General features: G+C 47.8%; 1 protein-coding gene across 3 annotated transcripts in view; it reads right to left on the reverse strand.

Annotated features, from left to right (window-relative positions):
- The window catches only part of CES5A (carboxylesterase 5A), a 286,636-nt gene that overhangs the window by 23,775 nt on the left and 239,127 nt on the right, over positions 1-23,734 (reverse strand). For 2 of the 3 annotated variants that reach the window (XM_032424159.1, XM_032424158.1), the window contains exons 1-7: positions 11,402-11,600; positions 9,105-9,243; positions 7,342-7,475; positions 6,763-6,916; positions 5,186-5,290; positions 3,335-3,439; positions 1,880-2,020 (exon numbers count right to left, since the gene is read on the reverse strand). In XM_032424159.1, the coding sequence (XP_032280050.1) occupies positions 1,880-2,020; positions 3,335-3,439; positions 5,186-5,290; positions 6,763-6,916; positions 7,342-7,475; positions 9,105-9,243; positions 11,402-11,586 (963 nt within the window). In that variant the 5' untranslated portion in view covers positions 11,587-11,600. Of the gene's footprint in view, positions 1-1,879; positions 2,021-3,334; positions 3,440-5,185; positions 5,291-6,762; positions 6,917-7,341; positions 7,476-9,104; positions 9,244-11,401; positions 11,601-23,734 lie in introns of those variants that run through there. The other variant, XM_032424160.1, reaches the window with a different exon arrangement.

A 23,734-nucleotide genomic window follows, 5' to 3' on the forward strand; every position in this document is an offset into this window, starting at 1 on the left:
GTTTTTGGAGGATTACCCACGGTCTCCAATGGCCAGCAGTGGATGTAATTGCAAGGTCACATGAAATAACAGCACCGCCCCAGGCTCCTGACCTATGCAGACCTGGGCACCAAATATCATGGTACCACTTGAATAATTCCAATATCTAACATTTACTGAGCACTTGCTATATGCCAGGCTATTTGATGGGTACTTGTGAAGCAGGTAGTAAGACCAGTCCTATTTCACACATTAAAGGAATAAAGGTTCAGAGAGGTTGGGCAGTTCACTTAAGGTCACACAGCAGGTTAACAGAGAGCCCAACATTTAATGGCGGAGCCTAAGTGCATGAAAAAAATTATACACCACTGTCTCCTCCCCAGCTGGGAGACTTTGGAAAGGAATTTTAGCTTTTCTGAGGCTCAGTTTCTTTAACTACCAATGCCTGTTTGCGAGCTGTCGCTCCGACGGCATACACTTGTCACGTGGAAGGCAGTCGGGACCGGTCGCAGTGGTCACGGTGGTGGTGGCTGTCATCAGGAGCACCTGCCTTCTTCTTTCTGGCACAGACCTGGAAGTACTGAAGGGCCTTCCTTACGCCACAATCTGTGACTCAGTTGCCTCATTTACAACATGAAGAGAAAGATTCCCCAACCCCACTTACCCCAAAACATTGCTCTGTAGGTCAAATTCATCATGGCAGAACGTGCCTTTGACAGCCCAAGGGACTCGGGGTTCTGGTTCTAAACGGCACCAACTAGCGTCTAACCGTGGCAGACCTCTGTCTTTCATTACCGCATCTCTCTCAGCTTGAAAGGAGGAGGTTGGTCTCTCTAACTGAGCCATGGTGATATTATGAATTTGAGCATTCCTCCTTTCTGAGGACAGATGAAAAGTTTATTTCGAATCAGGAGGGGCTTCTTAAATGGCAGGGTCAAGGAATCATGGCTCCTTCTCAGCATTCAGCCCGAGCACAAACGATCCCTCCTCAGAGAAGCCTTTCCTCTCTACCCCTTCTCCTCCCTAAAGATCTTCTACCAGTTTACGTACTTCATAGCACTTGCCCCTTCCTGAAACCATCTATTCAACCTTGCATTTCATCTGCTCTCCTCACTCAGATGGGAGCTTGCTGAAAGCTGGAGCCATGTGACTTGTTTACTGTTGAACACTTGGGTTTTTTGGGGTTTTTTTTAAAGATTTTATTTATTTATTTGACAGAGAGAGAGACAGCGAGAGAGGGAACACAAGCAGGGGGAGTGGGAGAGGGAGAAGCAGGCTTCCCGCAGAGCAGGGAGCCCGATGCGGGGCTCGATCCCAGGACCCTGGGATCATGACCTGAGCCGAAGGCAGACGCTTAACGACTGAGCCACCCAGGCACCCCTGAACGCTTGGGTTTTGCCAAGAGTGTAGAGCAGGTAGCAAACATTCCGTTCATACTTGTTGAATGACTAAAGCGATTCAATAATTTTGCAACTTGGACGAGCCTCGGGAGCTCTCTTGGAAGTCAAAATGCCAGAACCCAGGCTGGACGTGAAAATGTAAAGGCCTGAAATTTTCCAAACCTGCATGAATTTCACCTTTGAAGTATAGTAACTGTGCTAATTTGAAACAATCCTTTGTAATGTTTTGATCAAAGCTCAAATGGATCCCATCCTCCCTTACTTTTTTATAGAGTTGTTTCTTTCTCTATAAGCCTTATATGAGGAGCAGGGCAGACACTGGCTACGGCTGCCCCCAATCCTCAGTTACCCTCTTTGAGCGAGAGGAAGGGGCATCTCTGCGTCCTTGGCTGCCGGGCTCCCTCACAGCGCTTGGCGTCATGCATGGGAGTGTTCAGCTTGGAAGCACACAGCTGCCTCGCGGCTGAGGGAGCGACAGGGAGGACAGCTGGGATTCTTACCATGGGCAGCAGGAAGCCACACTCGTGGTTATTGACTCCGATGACAGAAGGAACGGAATTAAATGTTTTTTCAGTCAATAGGTCTAGAGGCTCATCAGGAAAGAAAAAACCATCAACCACTCGAGTGAAAGACTTGGTTTTCTGGAATAAGGAAGAAGAGAAAAATCAGCATCTGTTTCTTTTCCTAAAATCCGCTGTCCCCCAAACCCTTAGCCCAGCAGAACCAACCCACTCCAGCAGTGGTCAAACTGCATTAAGAAAGGAAAAATAAGCCACGTTTGGCCCTTCCCAAGGCACGAGTGCTGCCTGGCCAGCCCTGCCACTTACTTGGGCAAAGGAGCTCAGCTTCCTGCCTAGAGTCCTCATCTGCTGAATGAGGATAATAATTAGTATCTACCTAAAAAAGATAGGAGCCTACAACAGTGGTTCTCAAGGTATGGGTCCTGGACCAGCAGCATCAGCATATCATCTGGGAACTTGTTAGAAACAAATTCTTAGGCCCCAGGCCAAGCCTACTAGATATGAAACTCTGGGGGTACAGCCCAGCCAACTTGTTTCACAAGTCCCCCAGGTGATTCTGATGCACGCTCAAGTTTGAGAACCACTGGCCAAATGCAATGGGCAGAGTGGTGAGCTAGGGGCAGGCATGGTGGGGGGGGCTGGAGGTGGCCAGAGTAGTGGGGGTTGGTGTATCTTTGCCTTCGACTTGGCTGGATAGTTCTTGGGTCTCAGGAAGCAACACCTGGCTCTATCCATGGTTTTCTGGGGTCTCTGTTTGGGAATAGGGGTGGAAGGGAGTACATAGAAGACCTTTCACACTACATCAGGTCAAGGACTTTGTAACCAGCTCCCAGATTCCAGCACTGCTCACAGCAGACACTTCATCCACGCCAAATAGCTACTTAACAAATGTTGGAATGTGACAGATAATGACCTCGCTCTTCCAAGGACCATCAGAAGCTCTCAAGATCGGAAGGGACATAACAGCTCATTTGGTCCAATGAATCATCCAGTGACTGAAATCTGTCAGCAGTCATCGAGATTCTGCTTGCATACCTATAGAGGTGGGTGTCACACTACCTTATCTAGGAGCTGGTTGTTTTGAAGACAACTGTGTTTTTAGAAAATTCTTGGTTATACCATGCCAAAATGGCTTCCTAACAGAACTCCTGCTCTTGGCATTGAATTAACTTCTGGCAGCATGTGGAACAGGTGCGGTCCCTCTTCCCGGTGACTTAGAGACAACCTTCATATTTTCCTGGATGTTCTCCAGGCTAAGCAGCACCCCAGCCCATCAAGTTCCTTAAATTACCTATCAGGGTTCTACATATTCTACCTTGTGTTTCTATGGCCATTACTCTGAATCCCAACCTCCATCTTTCCAAAGTCCCAAATCAAAGTAAGTAAGAGAGTGGTGGAGTCTCTCGGCCCCCAGACCCTCCTGTCCGTCTTCACCTTGTTGATGTCCAACAACTCCTCGGGGGATTTAGCCCTCAGGCACTGCAGCAAGGCCTCGGAGTCTGACGCGTTGCAACCACAGACATGCGCGATCACCTGCAACTATTTCCGGAGGACTGGGTCAGAGCACAGCATTGAAGGCCGCCAAGAAAATGAAAGTTGAAAAGAGTCCTTGATCCAGCCCCAGGCTGGTTCCTCATATATGAAGCCTGCTGCCCTCCCCACCCCCATGTACATGTAACAGAATGTACCCATTGAGGACAGGCTGGCCCTGGACCTCTTCACGCTCCTGCCTGACCCTCCTGGGCATATTCAGCAACAGCTGGAGCTGGGGGAGGTGGTGTGTCAGTCTGTGGCTACCGAATAGAGTCAAGCTTCCTGGTCACGGAGACACCAGTCCTATGACGTTGACTCCATGGCACTAGGCCCCACTGAGCCCAGAAGCCCAGCTCAGGAGCCCCAAGAGTGAGGAGCAGCTTTGCAAGCATGACTTAACTGTACGCTGAGGCATGACTCTGGCTCAGTCTCAGCTTGTCAGCTCTGCTCAGCCTCACCCCCACTGCAGCCTGGAAAACCCTGAACATCTTTTTCTGTCTCCCACCAATTCCACTCATCCCCACCTCCTCTGGGATGTCCTTTCATGAACTCCCTCCTTCTCTAATTTCCTGTCATGTCATGGATTCCCACCTGCTCTTCCTAACCTTTTCCTAAACACTATCTCTCCCAGTCATTGAACTTTCCTTGAGCACTTTTCCCTTGAAAGTGGTGGTCCCTAAGTGTTTGGGAGTCACGAAGGCTCTGAAAATCCAATGAAAACTACAAACCCTCTCCCTGGGAAAATGCGCAAACATACAGAATCTGCCTACAACTGTAGGAGCTCAAGGACCACCTCCCAGACTTTTCCTGGACTCCAGGTTAAAGATGATGGTCTTCTCAGGTCAGTGTGGCCTGTCTCCATTTATAAACCCACAGGTTCTAACATAGAGCTGGGGGACAAGGGACACTCAATATATGTGTGCTGAATGAATAAGTATGTGCACAAACCAAAAGCTGATATATCGTGTTCTCCAAATCAATATTCCCTGTGTATTGAGGGTATGTTTACAATATCATATCTCTAGGTCTCTGCTCTTGGTGTACACCGTTATTTTCTACAAGGTGTTTAAGCAAATATACCACTAAAATGCACAGTCCCCAGGAGATGGCTCCACAGCCCCGTGCTAATATTCATTGACTGAATCAGCTCATTTGTTAACTCATTCATTCGGCCAACATCAATAGTCACCTACTAGAACCTAGGCATTATGCTGGGACGTGAAAGAGACAGAGACCTTGGTCTCCAGGTCCTCACTGCTTGGTAGAGCACTAAACAAGATGACAGATGACAAAAGTCTGGGGCATCTGCCTCACCGCCCCCTTACAATCTCATGCCAGACAACATGCATCAGTCACAGTGTTCTTTCCCACTGAACTGGAAACAGCTTCAGAATCTTTCTTAACATAGTACTCTAGGTGGAATGGAGTAGGTATAGGAAATGAACTATATATCACACAGGGGACGGAGTTATATATCCCAGGTGAAGAAGAGTGAATAAGATGTAAGAACTATCACATATACATTCATGTACACACGCACACACACACACATTTGTGTGCACCAGCTGGACGGCGCTGGAGAACTACTTCCTGAACCAGGCCTTCCATGGAGCAGTAAGGTTCACCTTGGCCAGCATCGGATTCTTTGGCCATGGTCGGTAAGGACGGCCAAGCACATGGTCTATCAACACCTAACCACATTCTCCCCTGACCAAGCAGAGGAAGCTAGAGAGGTGTTAACAATATACCTACATCTTCATTCCTCTCATCATCGGGCGCCCTCAGGAAAGGGATGATGGCCACCCCACTCTCCATGATGGCTTTGTGGAATAAGCCATTCGCCATGGGGGATAGAATCTGGAATGAGAACACAGGAGACCAGGAAAAGTCAGGCAGGGGACTCCCCATCCACTACACACACCACCCATCCTTCTTTAAAGAAACCTTCCCAGGAAGTCTCCTTAAAAGCTCTACACATACAGGAGAAAAAAAAAAGCCCTGGTTTGGGGATTCAAGGACGAGCCATGAAAGTTTAGGCAAGTTACTTAACCTCTTTGAGCCCCAAACTCCAGGAACTTTGAGGTCAAACATTCTAGTGTGTGAGTGCTAGCTCCTTCACTTCCTGGCTGGAGAACCTCAGGCAAGTCTTTTATATATTTCTGAGCATCAATCTATTCCCTGCAAAACTGGAAGGAAAAATGGAGCCCATATCACAGAACTGTTCTGTAGAGCAGAAGTAACGAATACAGAAGGCTTTGCACGATGCCTGGTCAAATACTACACACTCTGGAAATGGCGGCTGTCATCATATATGTAAAAGTTGATTTACTCTAATTCACCTTATCGAGTTATCTTGAAGACAGAAAAATATCTTGTATATTGTCAAGTGCTCTGCAGCAGAAGCTCTCTTAACCCACTTCCATGTAACTACCTTCTGTGATTAACCTGTTAGCTGAGGCCCAGGAGATGCCGACCCCTCAGAGCCAGAGGGCTGTTTTCTAGTGCCACGCACCTTTCTATTCCCACCGGTTTCTGGCCACGAGTCAGGTGCATTTGCTCCCAAACTTGCTTTGTCAGTTACACTTGCTATTGTAATGACCTAATCGATGAAATATCGTGGGAACCAATGAAGTATGCGTGTAAAAAGAAAACAAAATTATGTTTGGGGAAAGAAACCTTTGATGAAGGCAAGTAGCTGAAAAATACCGCCGTCAGATTAATTTGGTGTGAACAAGGTAAGAGTATAAGATATGTGGGGAGGCAGCAGAAGCTTCCATGAGCACGCTGCATTCACAGACTACAAGGCAGGCCCCTCAAGTTCGTGCTCGCTGTAAAGAAGCTAAAGCAGCTGTTAGAGGACAATGAATCTGGGGGGAGGGGGTCATGCCCAGAGCCCACGGTGGATCTCCGGCCAACAGACTGACCCTGAAAAGATATGGCACCGTATCAAACCATTGGTGGAGAAATGCACACTTTATGTTGGAAGTTGAAATAAAATGTTATATGCGTCCTTTGTTACTTTACGTTTTAGCTGAGTTTTTCTATTAAACGAGTAATTACCTGTCCAGGGTTTCGACCCTATAAATATAAGGGATTTTTCTTCAAACTGTTACTCACTAGGTGATCTTGGGCAGTTCATTTAAACTCTTCCTGATGACAGCTCTTGTCCACGAAAGGAGACTGAGCCCCTAACTCACGATGGGAGGCTTGAGGGAGACAAGGTGTCTGTTCAACATGAAGCACCAATCAGCCACGAGTGATTCATGGTCCTCATTTTTGTGACCTCTCCCACCGAGGTTCGTTCAAGCCCCCCAAAGAGAAGCACTCACAAGGCTGGAAACACTTATGGCTCCCGCTGACTCGCCAAAGAGGGTCACAGAGCGTGGGTCCCCACCGAAGAACTCGATGTTCTCCTGGACCCAGGTTAAGGCGGCCATCTGGTCCAGGAAGGCCCAGTTCCCCCGAGCATGCTGGTCCCCTGTGCTGGGGCAAGAGGCAGGGTGAGAATGCTCATTGGATGTCAATCTGCTTCCTGAAGCTCAAGGAGTTCGAGGTGGAGGCTGTTTGTCCATCTGCTGGTCAAATGCAGAGGGTCTGGGCCCTTAAGGAGGGCAGAGCCATGAGATAGAAGGACCCTGGTCCCTGATGGACCACATGGAAAGATGTCTGTCAGTCAGGATCACTCAGCTGGACCTTACTTGAGTGAGAAAGATTTTTTTTGTTTTAATCCACCAAGACTTGGGGGTTAATCTCTTCCTGCTGCAAAAATTACCTAACTACTTAGGGTCACATTTGTTCAATGTCACTGAAGGCTCATTCCTCCTTAGGCGGCTGGGCACTGAATCCCCTATGGCTGCCCACAGCTGTGCCTTGGGGATCCGGGGTGTCAGTCACATGGGGACACTCACTTGAAGAAACCAAATATTCCTAGCCGGTACTGGGTCGTCACAATCAGCACATCCTCATAGGCAGCCAGGGCGGACCCGTCGAAGATGGAGGCTGAGCCAGTCTCGAAGGCACCCCCGGGGAGCCACACCATGACCTGTGGAAGGGAGAAGACCTTTCTAGTCAACCTGCCAGAAACTCACATCCCCTCCCCATGCATTCTGGGACCTTCTTTCTTTAGGGAAATATAAGCGTCTCACTTTCCTTTCTAAGTAGCATCAGAGGTTTTGTCTTTTGAAGAAGGCCCAGGGGTAAGCTTGTGGGCTCTGGCATCTGGGTACTCCTGGGTTTGATTCCCAGCTCTGCCACAGATGAGCTGTGTGACATTGGGCAGATTACTTAACCTCTCTGAGGCTCATTTTTCTCATCTGTAAGATGTGAAGAATGAAAGTATCTCACTGATGGGTGAGATTTTAAACAAGATCCTGCATCTAAAGTTCTTAGAACAATTTCAAGTGCTCAGAAAGTATTAACTAAATATCTCTGAACTTGTGACCCATAGGAAGAAGGAAATCACCGTAAGCCATGTAGGAGAGCAAAGACCACTTAAGTTGTTTTAACTTCACTCTTTCCCCTACCTACAGAGAGAAGAGAAGCGAGGAGAGATGACAGGGAAGAGAAGTGTGAAAACTTTACTATATTGATTAGAAAAATTGGGACTGGGGAACATTAAACATTCACATGGTACCATCAGGATTGATATACTTATTAATAAATCCTTTCCATTCTCTCTTTTTAAAAAAGATTTGTTCATTTATTTTAGTGAGAGAGAGCGTGCAGGTGGGGAGGGGCAGAGGGAGAGAGAATCTTAAGGAGACTCCACACTGAGCATGGGGCCTGATCTCACGACCCTGAGATCACGACCTGAGCAGAAACCAAGAGTCCGACGCTTCACCAATGACGCCACCCAGGTGCCCCGCCCTTCTCTTTTTTAAAGTCATACTAGGGACTACAACTCTTGGGGTGGGAAAAGAGAATAAAGCCACTAAGGAAAAAGAAGGACCAGACAAAGCCCTGGCTTTGGCATCGGACCTGCCACTTACTGTGTGTACAACGTGGAACAAGTCACTTATGCCATCCCCGTGCCTCATCTTCTTAATCTGTACAATGGGTCCAATAATCCTTACCCACCGGTTACTGTGGGGGTTAAATGAGATAATATACTGTGGCTGGCACATAGTCAGTGCTCGGTACATATTGTTAGGATCCAGCAGATTGAGTCTCCCATTGCACTGGCAAAGGGGAGACAGGATACAGCAGGGTGTGCTTAAAAATTAATACCTTTCCCGTTCACTTATACAGAGATATTTTACATTCTTAAATGAAATACTTAATATTATTACCTGTCCTCACTGCAAACAGAAGAATTGGAGGATGAAATGATCCTTTTTAAAAAAGGATTTCCCAAACAAACAAGCAAACAGAAAATCAGGGTCCTTTTAAGCAGTGTCTTTCTAAATGTTTACAGACCATTAAATACTCAACAGAGGGGAAAAACAAAACAAAATAAAAATCAAAGGTCAAGTCAAGTCATTGCCAACAAAGAAGCAATCAGAAAGGAAGATAAAGTGAATCTGTCATTAAATGACTTTTTAAGAGTTATTGATGCGTCAAGTGATTACATTTCCCTTTTACCCAACGGGGGTAGGTTTGATTCTAGCCACTCTGCCTGGGTCCGTGGGCAAGAACCCGCTAGCTGGAGCCCCGGCATGACAGGCAGCCTTACGGGGAGCTTGGAGCCGGTGTCCGCATGGGCAGGCGCATAGATGTTAAGGTACAGGCAGTCTTCGGACACTTCCAATTTGGGGTAATGCACCTTGAGAAAGTGTTGATCTGAGAGCAGCCACTCTGAGTTCTGGAGGCACCTTGGAGGAAGGAAGGAGAAATCCTCAGAGTTGCTGTCGGGCAACTTGCCTGGGAGGGGCCAGGCCTTGTGACCGCAGAGAGGCCTGGCGGTCTCCTGTGTCTGAGCGGAAGAGGCATATGGGAGCTACTGGTACAAAGTCTAACATGCCACCCGCCATGGTGGCACAGACAAAGAAACACACTATAATTCTTTTTGATCTGGTTTTTGGGTAGGAAAGCACGTCATGCAGAATAATTGTATCATTAACTTCTAGCACTCACGCATGCCTACAGCCACTACCACAATTCAGATACACACACATAAAGATTCAACATGGCTCAACAATTCCCCAACCTAGAGGGCAAGACACTAGGTTACATAGCAAGGGCTTTGCTCTAGCAGCTCCCTTTTCTGCCCCCAGAGGAACAAAAGGACATTTCTAGGCCTTTCCACCAGGAAACAATGGAGGTAGATGTGCAGGGAGATTCCTGTATCCAAGCCTTTGCTCAAGCTGGTCCCTATGCCCAGACTGCTCTCTGCTCATATCTGTTTGCTCATGTTCTTCCATGGGAAGGGAAGAATCTCAGAAGGCTTCTTGGAGGAGGTGGCACTTGTACCACCTTCCCATGGCACTTGTACCATGGGAAGGGAAGAATCTCAGAAGGCTTCTTGGAGGAGGTGGCACTTGTACCGAATCTGATTTGTATTCGGTACAAGTGCCACCTCCTCCAAGAAGCCTTCTGAGATTTCTCCAGTTAGACCACAGCTTTTTAGAAACACCTATATATGTTGTGTTCTTCCCTTGAAGTTCTCCTAGACTTGCACATGAGTGTTACCATCTTCCTCCACTCAAATGTGAGCAGCTAAAAGCTGTTTTAGTCACCTCGGTACCTCATAGTCCCTAGGACTGAGCATGTGACACAGTAGGATTGAGTGAGACCAATATATGTGATTCCTAATATTCTCAGGGCTCAATTACTGTTAATTTTTTTTAATAGAAGAGTGTACAGCTTAGGCGGTAGGAAACCATCACTGCAAATTTACCCCCATATGCCTCTTCCACTCAGACAAGTGCTTATGCATTTTTGCCCCTTTGTATATTGTTTATGAGAAATCAAGGCCTCACTGGTTTCAGCAAAGCCATCCCTGACTTCCCTCCAAGGTTAGACTAGGTGGTTCCTTCTCAGCATCCTTCTCTGATCCCCTAAAAGGTTGCCCTTGTCACTCTATATTTTAATCGTTGTTATTATTTATGCCCCTACCACCCCCACCAGCCTACAAGTTCCTTCAGGGCAGCTGTGACCAGCCCACTGTGTGCCCCCAGGGCCTTACAGAGAGGCAATTACTGAGTTGGTTCTCAATGGATATTAGTTGAATGAATACATGAAGGAAGGAACAGATGAGTTTCAGCTTAGTGTCCTCGGTCCCTGGGCCACATGGGTTCTTCTGCGGCTTAGACAGCTTCCTGCACCAGGATACTCCTTCTGCCTGGGACCCCAAGGCCAAGAACCAAGAACCAGTGTGGCCCAACCTGAGGACTTCCCAGAATCTGAGCATCAGAAGATTCTGGGGGATTTTCAAGTCTCACCTCCCAACCTATGCTTAAGTCCTCATCACGATTCACCAACCTCAGCTTGAACATTTGCAATGACGGGGGGCTCCTGACCCAGGACACACGCATTTATTCCACAGGTGTTTGTGGATTTCCCTGCATTGGGCACAGAGCACTAGAGCTGAAATCCCTCTTGGGTGGTTCTTCACCCCAAAGCCAGTCTGGACCCTGGAGACTAAGCCTAGGTGGGGGGTGACATGGAAACACCTGGACCAAGACTCAGTAAGTCCGTCACAGTGGTTTCCAAATCCGATTGGTCCTCAAATCACTAGACACCTTCCAGTGAAGCCAGTTTCCTGGGCCCAGCTCTGGAGATTCTGACTCAGGAAGTCCCAAGAAGGGAGCCCAAGGAATCTGCGTGCTCTGAACACCACCACCAGTGATCCTGCTGATTAGCCAGCTAGGGGGCCATGGGATTACTGAAGCCCTTGTCCACTTCCGCACCCCTCCTCCTCCTCCTTGGTGCCCCCACCTTTCCCAGGGAGCTGCATGACCTTTATTCCCCTTCAGTACTCTGCCCCCATGCCCAGGTCACATTCCACCACGGGACTGAGCCTGCTCTTACAATTTAGGGTAGGACGTGGCATCTCGGAGCTCATTCCAGGGCAAGGCAGGCTTTGGTTTCTTAAATCGCAGGGGTCCTAGAGGCGGCGCAGCATAGGGGATCCCGAGGAACATGTTCACAGGCATGGTGCTTCCCAGCACAATGGCTTGCTTCCCCCGGACCCATCCCAGCCTGGTGCTCCTCATCGGTGCATCCGTGGCTGGCCCTGAGGGAACACACAGGGAGGAATCAGGAGTGGCTGCATAGAGAACTGGAATGAGCCCAACTAGGAGCTCCCCTCACTGGGGGCACTCTTTCTCAGCCCAGAGGCTGGGCAACAGGAAGTAGCTAGACTCCCTGTCAATGAACCCCTGTCCAGGGCTTCTTTCAAGATTGCCTTAGAAAGCACCTGCATCAGAGCACCGACTTAGTTTCTCCTAGGAGCACAACACCGAGCCACAAAATTTGCCCCGGTCACCTTGGGGAACAAGGAAGCTCTCCCTTCCACAGAGCAGATTTCCCTTATTCTGGAACTGATAGATGCCAGGCTCTGCAGACCCTAGCATCCCACAAAGTCATCTGGCCCAGAGTCATTTTCATACCCATCAGCACACTTGCTGGCATGTCTGTGCATCCCCTATATGACTACTAGCTTTTTGATTTTTCTTAAAATTAAATTTAAATAAACTTTAAAAATCTTACCCAGAGGAATCCCAAGCAATAACAGCTATGGACTTGTGCTTTGGATGAGTTAGGCCTATGTTTCTGAATACACATGAAAATGAATATACATCAACGAAAATAAAAAGTTCTCATGCTGATGCCACTTGACATCAGCTCATCCGCCTCCAGGGATATGAGGATGACATTTTGGGAACCCGAGAGTGCAAGCTTCCCGGTTTCCACATAGAATATGGAGTGTTGAGAAGTTCACTGCCAGCTATTTACTTAGCAGGACTCAGGTGTCTTGGTGCTACCCGCTCTAATGTCGTTCTAATACAGAAAGTCCTGTCCAGGCGGGCAGCAGTACAAAGCACGGGCTCCATCCTATGCCCCTCCCCAGTGCCTCCGACAGAGGGCTCTCCAGGCTCCGACAAGGTGTGAGCAACCCACGGACAGGACCGGGGTCTTCTGCGCTCTACCCACTCCCACAAAGGAGACTCTGGGGGGGGGGGGCGGTGGTGGCTTTCAGTAACACCAGGACATTGGTCAGGTGCCCCGAGGTTACTACATAGCCTTTTATGAGCCTTCGGACCTCCGAGAGATGGGTTTGTTTGCACTAGTGGAAAATCCTCTATGGTAAGGAAATCTCCCTACCCCATCTTCTGAGGGCTCTCCTCTCCCACAGGGTGTCTCACCCTCGGTGGCAGCTGCAAGGACCCAAACAGCCCAGATCAGGGTCTGGCCCTGGTGCCCCCACTCCCCGCTCATCCGGCTGGCCTGCCTGAACTCCTTGCACCTCCACGGCCGCAGCTGGCCTCAGAGAGCTTCCGTCAGGGACAAGAAAGGGCTTCCTGTCAGCAGACAAATGTTGAGCAGGCAGACACAGGACACCAGGCTGGTGAAGAGAGGCAGCGGACCAAGATTTTCGGAGGAATTGGCCAAGCAAGACTTTCCGGTTCTGATTTACATAAGGAGAAGCTGATGATTAACTTGTAAGCTGGGGAAGGATAATGTGGCAGGCCCTGGGCGTGCGGAATGGGACAAATACAAGGGACACTGGGGATCAGGGAAGTCAAAGACCTTAACTCCAGCCCCTGCAGGGGCCAGGAAGGCAGCAAACAAGCAGTGAACGGAAGCTGGCCAAGAGAGCCCAATAGGATGTGGTGGGGACTGTGGGACACAGCACATGCCCTCTCTTAAAGGAGCAATGACTTCTCAACTCCAGCGAACATTTGGCTTATGACAATGTAGGTACACCAAACCAGAAGTCAGTGATCTCTCTTGATTTTTATATGCGGCTTCAATTTTTAAAAATCATGATATGAGCCCAATGCAGTATTTCTACTGGCTTGAGTTGTGTCTGCAGTTCTGATCTAGACCCAGCACCCCCACGTAAATACGAGGAGACAAGTCCAAAGAGGTGAAATTCCTATACGCGGGTGGTTCTGTTGAAGCCCGTCCTTAGCATTCTGGTGGGTCATTGAAGATCCGGCTCAGGACCCAGGAAAATCACCATCTTGCTTCCAGCAGGGTCCACACCGCCCTCGGGGTAAAGGGTCCAGGATGGGGCTTCCCAAGTGCTTGGGGTTTGGTGGGTGGAATCAGAATTATGTGGGGTACTTGTTGAAATTGTGTCCTTCTGCTCGGCCCCCCTGGAGATCTGGGAGCAGGACTTGAACAACATCAATGGTGGGTTTGGGAAGCATCAATCTAATGCACAGGTCTCCCAGAGGAGTCACCTCCTGAGGGAGGCGAGCAGGTATTACGAGCAGGTATTATGTGCCTGCTGGATACAGAACTCTACACGACAGGAAGGGAAAGCCTTCCTCAAAGTCAGAGCAAGGGGCTGCCGGATGCATTTTGCTAAAGGCAGGTGCTCTGTAAATCTCTACAGATAAGCAGTACTCCAATAAATACCTTTCTTCCCAACTCCAGGTCCATTTCTGATGCACCACTGACAGCGCCAGGAATTATGGAAATAGGACTTGGGTAGAGTCCTCTCTGAAGGTTTGATTCTTAATTCAGCAAAAATCACTTATGGTTCAAATGGACCCTTGACAACAGCTCGAATTGCCCCCCTGAAATCCAGTGAACAGCGATGGACAGCAGTCCCTAGGTATGATGATGAGTAAGGAAGAAAGGGACTGCCCGTGTCAAATGTCTAGATGTTCAGACTGCCCACCTTTGAGGTGACCACAAATCCCAGGAGATGAATGGGGGATGGGGTGAGAATTTCTAAAATGTTCCCAGCATGCCCTGCAGACTTTGCTGGTGTAGTTAAACACTGAGCATACCAAAACCCCAACGCATGTGTATAGACATGTTGGTCGCTGCTAGGTTCCAGCACTTACAGCTTTTCAGACATCAAAGCCCTTAGCTTGGGTCTGGGCCATAGCGTAGGTGGTCAGTGGTGTTTGCTAGATTGAAATCTGACCCTAGCTTGTTGAGACCCGCCCACACATGGCTCTTTAAAATGGGGTCAAAACAAAGGCAACTTGTTTTCCTGCTTTTCCCAGGCCCTTCCTGGCATGGTTGCCCTAAGCAGCTGAATGCTCTTGCCCATGGCCTTGAGACCATTTACAGAGACCCAGGTTCTATCTTGATTCTTCCTCAGAATCAAGGGTGTCCTTGAACAAATCTTTTCTTTCCTCTGGGCCTCAGTGTTTCCAACTTCTGGTGACATTTGTGCAGACATTTTAGGATTATAAATTCCAGAGACCCAAGCATGAATGAGGTTTCCAGAACTGCCTATGGGGCCAGAAGAACCCAGAGCAGGGTGAAGAAGTAGACAAGTTTCCGAGAAGAGGAGGAAGGTTGCTGGCAGGGCCAATAAGTGGCTCTGAAGGCACAAGCTTTGCCAGCTCAAAATGGTGTCTCCATGGGCCCTGCCAATGAAGGTCTGCAATATCCATGTTTGTCTACAACCTTGAGACTTACACTATCTCCCCGCTCTGGCCCTCCTTAGTTGCCACCAGAAAGATTCTCCCTGCTCTATAAGTATATCAGAAACTATATGGATTCTCTGTATCATTAACTCATTCAACACTGTTTAAAGTGCCTATTGTACACCCCTCCTCCCCCACACATGCTGATGCCTTTCTTCAGCTTCTTACCCTTTAAAGCCCAATTCAACAGCTACCTCTTCCAACCACCTTTCCTAGATTCTCCTGAACTCCTTAGAACTTTGCTTTTCTGGTCCCTCTTGCTTCCTAATGAGCTGTGAATATGATTGCCTTCCTCCTCAACAAAAAGGTCTTTTCCATTTATGTATCCATCACAGCTTCTTCTGTGGGTCCTGGTGTTTCCCCAAACTCAGCCAGGGACCTGGTAGCTTCACAGTTTGTACCATTCCCACTCCTAACTTGATTATCAGTTTGCTTGAAATTTTTCTTTAAATCAACCTTTTAAAAAACTGCTGATTATCAAAAAATTTTTATGTACCAGTATATTTTGCATGTCTTTTCTGTGAAATCATCCCCCCACCTCTAGCAACTGTTATAGTAAAGCTGTAGGGTATGGTGTAGAGGACCCCAAAATAGGACAGAATGGAGCATCTGCCCCTCCTGCACCATGGACCTTGGGAAGGAAAAGAGAACAGTGGTAGGGAAAACAGGGAGTGATACAAGGTGACCTGAATCTCCCTCTTAGACTGAAGCCCCAAAGTGGAAGGTATGCTAGACAGGGGAGCTGAAGGCAGCCTTGGTTCTCCAGGAGGAGACTGCCGTAGGGATGCCCCAAATCCCTAAACCAGCCTGTGGCAGCCACAACCAAGTAGAAGAGGTTGGGCAAAGACACATCTCAGGCTATGCTCCTGCTTATCTTTGATCAGCTATTCCTTGGAAGGGCCCCAAACATGGCCTTGAAGGGAACTCAGGAGTAACTGGGACTATGGTTGGGACCTGGGTAGGGAGGTTGTCAGGGGACCCACAGAGGTGCTTCCTGGGCTTGAGGACAAAGTGGAACCACAACCTGACCTGGGTAGAGTACAGTGCTGAGGGCTGGCCAGAGCCAAGGTGGGGGCACTGAGCCTCCAAGGAAGGATCCATGGGCTTTGACCATGACAACAGGATAGACCGTGAGCTCGCCATGTCAGAATTCATCATCCTCCCAGGAATCGGTGCTGTGGATAGCCCAAAAAGTTGCTGTGGACAGCCCAACAATGCTAGGACCTCTGCAAGTGGGTCTAGGCTCTCTCTACCCTTCTACTGGTATGGTCATATAAGCTTCCCCCAATTGATGCATCCAGACGCCATCTTGGAGAGGATGGGAAGCAAATCTGAGAGGCTATGCATTTATTTGAAAAAGCTTATGTGACTTAAAGAGACTGTTTAAATTATTGACCAGGACTGAGTTTACCAGAGGGAGCTCCATGTAAATATCTACCATGAACCATGGGGTTGGGGTGGGGTGGGGGAATTGTTCTCTCTTGGTTAAAAGGAAAAATTAATAAGTGTTATAGATACCCATAAGAAACATGCTATGGCCAAAGCTAGTCTATCTTTTCTACAAACCCAACATTGAAAGAGAACTGTGGAGGGTGTGACTTCCTAACTGTGTATCTTGTATTTGCTCTTAGTCAAGGTGCCACCTCTGCTTATCTCAGGCGTCCCCTAATGGACAGAGCCTGCTCTCTAGGAAACTGACATGGTAGGAAATAATGATACTAGCTTTCATTTACCGAATGCCTTGTAGGTATCACAGCCTGGGCTAAACCTTTTGCAGCCATTACCCTATGTCCTGCGATTATTCCCATTTTGCAGAGGAGGAAATTGCAAGGTAGGATGAATCGTCAGATATCACAGGACTGAGGAGCCAGCACAGCTGGGACTTGAGCCCAGACTTCCCGCCTCCAAGCTGCAGCTGTTGCCACTTAGGGAAGAGGAGGGGGAATGAGGAGCAACAGGAAGGTTGGGGAGCATGGGCTGACTTCTGCAATTCTTGGGCCATTAAAGATCATTTAATCTTCTAGGAAGCTGAGGAACCACCTGACATGGACCTTGCTGTTCCCAGCAGACCAGTGGCCTGGACCTTGCTGTTCCCAGCAGACCAGTGGCCTGGATGGCCCCCAAGACACAGACCTGTGATGGGCTCTCTCTGTTCTCCCAGACTGCTCTGCTGAAACCCTGAGGGAGAAACCAGAATGAGAGAGGACCTCAGTCTGAGGCTTGGCTTCAGTTTAGAACATAATCTAATCTACCCTGCTGCCAGTGGCCTCAGGGTGGAGACTGGCCTGCAGGTGGACAGAACAAAGGGAGGATGCTCTGGGGATGGACTTGGGTCACTGGGCAATGCACCTCTCACTCCAGGGGCCTGGAGCTGGGCACCCTAGAGCCTCCTTCTCATGACCTTTCTTCAAACCCACCTCACACTGCTGTTCAATTCAAACACTTCAACAGGATGTTCAGATCTTTTCCCATCTGGCTCTGTTCTGCCTTTCCAGATGGATGCCTCACTGTACCCCATCAGTGTGCCCACATCACTGGAACCCCAATACTGTGCTCCCATCACTGTACCCCATCCCTATAGCCCCATCACTGTACTCCCATTACTGCACCCCACACTGTGCTTCCATCACTGCACTCCATCACTGCACCCCCATCCCTGTAGCTCCATTCCCACACCCCATCCCTACAACCTCATCATCACACCACTGTCATTTATGCCCATCAGTGTGGGTCCCATCACTGCAACTCCATCACTGCACCCCATAACTATACCCATCACTGCATCCCAACTGCATCCAGTCTTTTTGTTAATTACATTCTCCTCTCCTGGAATGTTTTGCCTTGACTTCTTCACCTGGTAAAATCCTACGGTCTTTCAAATTCCCACAGAAATACCATCACCTCCACGCAGACCTCCTTATTCTCAAGTGCTAGAATCATTTTCTCCTTTCCTCCTGTGCACTTTGTTGACGTTTCTATTATACCATTTACAATGCTCCATCCTATTTCGATGGCTGGTTTAGCCACAAGTGATGATGACAGTGATGACCATGTTGACATCATTCATCTCCTGGTCACATAATCTCAGCCCACTTCTTCTTCTTTAAGTCACAGCTACAGTGGACAGTTCTGTGCAGGCTCAGCCTCCCCTTGCACTGACAGCACACCACCTGATACGTGGGTGGGCCACGTGACTTTCTATTTTCTGCCCCAGGGCCTTCACCCCATCACAAATATCCCCTCTGACTTTATTTAAGTGAGACTGGAATTAGAGTAACCCAGGAGTAATCCTCAAGAAAGGGAGCATAGACCTGGGAGATATACACTCCAGCCTCTGGAAGCATTCTGTGTGCTGCTCAAGAGGCAGAGGGTTCTAGAAAAATCAGGTTCTCATTGCTCACAGCAGCAGTCTCAGCAATACACCCTATATTGTCTTTTCTCCCTCCCTTCCCTGCCCCAAGCTCTGCTCTCAGGGAACCAAACTAAGTCAGTGGGCACGAGAAGGAGACCTCGAAATAGACCATCAGTGGGATTCTGTGACTGGATCACTGGCCATCCAGACAGCATCATGTGACAAAGACACTCAGGGGTGGGCTGGGATGCGGTCCAGCTGGAGGGGCACCAGTGAGGCATGCCTTAACCCCAGCCTCTCGAAGGTATAGAGGTGATGGTAATTACAAAGGTTGTGGTGTTGGCTGGATTTCATTAACTGCCTTGGAAGCCTTGAAAAAAAAATGACAGGCTCTGGTCAATCAGCTATCAACACAGAGTGAAAATTAGAGGGCTTCCTGGCAGCTTTTAAAAATAACTTTATCTCCTTGAACACAGTGAGACCATGCTGAAGATGAGACCCAGGATTTAACCATAAGAGTGAGAGAGCTGCAGAGGAGGTTGATTGTGTAGCCGTGGAAGAGCTCCTATGCTAAAGTCAGCCCCCATGTAAGATGTTTGGGACCCGGAGACATGGGATGGAGACATGTGGATGGATGCATTTGAGAACCATGAACACTTGGGTTCTCCTAAACTCTCCAAACTAGCAGGAGCCCCCTTCTCCTTCTTCCTAGAGGAGAACAGACTTGGTTTGTGATGTGTGCCTCCCATGAAAATGCTTTTCCTCATCAGGATCACCCTATTGCATGCACTGGCCCTGGTCAATCATGGGAGCCAGGTTTCAGCCCAGCTGGAGCAAGGGAAGACTGTTCCTTCTCCAGGAGGAAATGGCCTTCTCACTGAATTAATTGTATACCATGGCCAATAGGTCCTGGTAGCAACTGAGAAAAACATGTGTGGGAGTGAATCCTGAGGGCGGTGGACCTGTGGGCTGGGGCAGAAGATAAGACTGGGCAGGAGAGAATTCATTAACACAAGAGCACATTCTCACGACTCAGGATTTATTGTCCTGAGAGAATGCCTCAAGTGGGGCCAAGATGCCGCAGGAATGGCTCCTTGGATCTTGAACATGACAACAGCCTATAGTGAATGAGATGGAGCTTCTAGAATTGCCACGGCCGAGTATTGATAAAGAGATCAGAAGGTTCAGGATGTGAATCTATTAGAATGAATTTATTTCCTAGAATGAGGGAATGCACAACCTGGTGATGTTTACTAGGAGTGCCCACGGGCTCTCTTCACAAGGGTAGTGAGGAACACACCAGTGTAGAGGGCACCTGCATCTTTGAGAAGCCCAATGGTGACAATTCTTGGGAAGTCAGGGTTGACGGTAGGCGATGCTACCATGACAATTGGCTTCATTCAGATTCAGTCAATGTGAATGAATCTGGAATAGCAGAAGCCAGACAGTGCTACTTAACCACCAGAGGTAAGGTAGAAATAACTACCTCGATGGGCGGCAAAGACAGAGTGGCAACCAGGGTGCCTTGTCCCACTAAGATCTATGACGGTGACTAACAGACCATGGTATTCCTAGAAGTAAGATAGGTGGTCAGACAACTTGAACACTGCTTCACTTGTAACACCAGAAAAAGTCAAGAGCTGGTGAGCAGAAGTTTCATGTCAGCCATAACAATGAAAAATCAGAATTCCTTCCCAGATGTTTCCAGATCTAAACCACTTCTCAAACTTATTGAGCCCATTGATTACAGGATGCTGGGTCCTCTTAAAGAACTATGCAATGCCACTACAAATATATATATATAATATTCATTCCCTCAATCCTTCCCTAAAGGAATTTGTAGCCAGGACCCATCTCATCATGGGATATTCCAGATGCATGCTCATTTGGTGCCCATGATTTTTTTTTTTAGCATTTCTTCTCAACCAGGCCCCAGTAACACTCCAGGAGAGGCTTCTCAAAGGGCGTGTAATTCTCTGCTGCAGTTAGCAAGGACTGACTCCAGAATTCCAGGGACCTAGATCATCCAGGGACCTTCTCCCACTGGAGTTTGCCATAAACTCCACACTGCATCTTCTCCCATCCCTGACATCTCCAATATCATAGGGCCTGCCAGATCCTATCACTCAGATAGCAGGGATGATTGGTCCATGGTGCCATTTCCTCTCCAGACCCCACTCGAAGCTGGCTGTTTTCATGTCCCCCCCGGTATTTGGGCCAGCTGCATACCATGTACAAATACCCTTATCAATTAGACAGTGATTGAGGGGTCACATTTCAAAGGTCACGATGTATAAGACTGGGCAAAAGGATATGACATTGAATGGAGGTTTCATCCCCCCTATAACCTGCAAGCAGCAGGGGTGATAGAAAGAAAGAATGGAATATTAAAGCAGTAAATTAAATTACTAACAGGCAAACCACATTGATCAGGTGGACTAATGTGTCTTTAATACATTTAAATAATCAACCAGTAGGGCCTGTTACCACATATGCCAGACTGGGGACTCCTGTCCAGACACCCAACACTGTAAAGGTATGGAAGTGCTGGGCGACAGCATTGCCCTGGCTCTCACCATGGATCAACATGCTATGCTGCTGAGAACACCAAGCCCCATCATGTCTGAGAAAGGTGTCATCTACTAGAACTTGCAATGGGATGTCCCATTGGGATGGGACAGGCAAATTACTTCACACCCCCTAGGTGAGGGGGTGAGGAGGAACTACTCAGTCTCCACCGGGATCCTATTCTCCAGATGCAAGTCAGACCTGTTGAAAAGCACTAGGACTGCAGTAGAACACACACCATTGAAAGGGGTGAAGGTGGGAGTCCCGATCTGGCATATCCTGCCCCTGGTCCATCTCCTCATGCCTGACAGTGCTGCCTCCACCAGCCAGCAGGCATGGTACGAACAGCCAGGTGAAGTGAGCCAGTTCCATTTTCCGCTAGTACAATCATTTGCATTGATCTTTGTTTTCTCCATTGGTCTGGAAGACATTATATCACACATAAAATCCCCTACTAAATTCACCCAACAAGGCTTAAATGATAGCCGACAAAATATTTCCTTACCCAACACTGAAATGTCTCTCATAAGAAAAGCTGTCTTGGGGTGCCTGGGTGGCTTAGCAGGTTGAGCATCTGACTCTTTTTTTTTTAAAGATTTTATTTATTTATTTGACACAGAGAGACACAATGAGAGAGGGAACACAAGCAGGGGGGGAGTGGGAGAGAGAGAAGCAGGCTTCCCGTCGAGCAGGGAGCCCGATGCGGGGCTCGATCCCAGGACCCTGGGATCATGACCTGAGCCGAAGGCAGATGCCTAACGACTGAGCCACCCAGGTGCCCCTGAGCATCTGACTCTTGATTTTGGCTCAGGTTGTGATCTCAGGGTCATGAGATCAAGCCCCGCCTCAGGCTCTGCACTCAGTGGAGAGTCTTTTTGAGTTTCTCCCTCTCCCTTTGCCCCTCCCCCAACTTGTGTGAGTGCACTCTCTCTTTTTAAAATAAATAAACAAATCTTTAAAAAAATAGAAAAAAGAAAAGCTCTCCTCTAAGATAGGATGGCCTTGGACATTATTACTGCCTTCCAAGGACACACCTGTGCTATTATCCAAATAAAATGTTGTGTGTTCATACCTGATGAGTCTGCTAATGTATCATTTTCATGAAATCACATGAGGACACAAGTGAATGCCCTGAGTGTTCAACCCCCAGTCTAGGGGACTTAATAAATCAGTCGTTTGGATGGATCATGGGCTCTTGGAGAAAAAAATTGGTACTTATTTTGAGAATTATCTTGATCTGTGTTTTCTCTTGCATGTGCTTCTATTGTTGCTGTGGAATCTGCCTCCAGTGCAGCCAGATAGCCACCAAACGAACAGCCTCCATGCTAGTGAAACTCCTTGTTGACCGCTCAGGGGACACTGAGGAAGAGGGGTGGGTGTAAGAGTGTAAGAGCCCATCACAAGGGCTGGAATGTTTGGGGGGGGCGGGCATTGAGAAGATGTGACCACCAGTTGACTGGACCTGGGCAATCAGGAGGCTCCTCACTCTCTCCCCTGTCCTTCAAATGCACACTCTGCACACCATCCCCACAGTGGGAGCCATTTTAAAGCACAGAGCCTTGAGAGAATCAGGTGTTGTGGAGACCATCTGGATGGCTTACATGACTGAATCCAGTGAAAGCCTAGGTGTAAACTTGTACGATTCTGGTGAGGGGCTGTTGAGACCTACTCATTTTGCTGGTGCCCAACACAAGCCTTGTAAGTAAGTTCCCTTGTTTATCAAACCTGCCACCCACCAATCTGGAGTGGTTTACTTCTCTCTTTGGTCCTCCCTTGCCTTCTGTGTACAGGAGCTAGCTTGCAAACCAACATCAACTAGACCTAACAGACATGCACGGCATGCTGTATCCAACAACAGCAGAATACACATTCTTCTCCGGGGCACATGGAACCTTCTCCAAGGCATACCATATGTTAGACCACAAAACAAGTCTCAATAGATTTTTAGAAGTTTGAAATCATAAAAAGTATCTTCTCCTACCACAGTGGAATGAAAGCAGAAATCAACGACAACAGGAAATTCAGAAAATTCACAAATATGTGAAATCTAAACAAGACGCTCAGACAACCAACAGGTCAAAGAAGAAATCACAAGGGAATAAAAAATACTTTGAGATGTTCTATGAACGTATATACTTGTGGCTTAAAAAAGTACTTTGAGGTGAATGAAATCAAGGCACAACCTAGCAGAACTGATGAGGTGTTGTGAGAGCAGTGTTGTAAATGCCTACATTAAAAAAAGAAGAAAGATCTCGAATAAATAATCGAAACTTCCTCTTTAAGGGACTTGATAAAGAAGAGCAGACTCATTCCAAAGCAAGCGGAAGCAAGGAAGCAACAAATGTCAGACTGTAAATAAAACAGAGAATAGAAAAAAAAAGAGAATCAGTGCAGCCAAAAGCTGGTTCTTTGAAAAGATTGACAAAATTAAAAACAAAACAAAACTTTTTTCCTAGGTTGAACAAAACAAAAAGAGAAAAGATTCAAAATACTAAGGTTAGTAACGAAAGTGGGAACATTACTGCCAACCTTACGGAATGTTTTTCAGGCTGAAAGGAAATGATAAATCAGATATAATGCAAATGGATCATGGGGCTCTAAGACACACAGAAGTAAAATCTATGACATGGGAGGAGGGGGTAAAGGGGATTATATCATATTAAGTTCCTTATATTATGCAGCCAAAATACTCAATACAGAGACCAAAAAAAGAGAATCATAGAAAGTACTTGATTAATCTAAAAGAAAATAGGAAAGGAGGGACTACAAAGAGTACAAAAGAGGGGCACCTGGGTGGCTCAGTCGGTTAAATGTCTGACTCTTGAT

The sequence above is a fragment of the Phoca vitulina genome, unplaced genomic scaffold (assembly GCF_004348235.1).
Source record: "Phoca vitulina isolate PV1807 unplaced genomic scaffold, GSC_HSeal_1.0 scaffold30, whole genome shotgun sequence".
NCBI classification, from domain to species: Eukaryota; Metazoa; Chordata; class Mammalia; order Carnivora; family Phocidae; genus Phoca; species Phoca vitulina.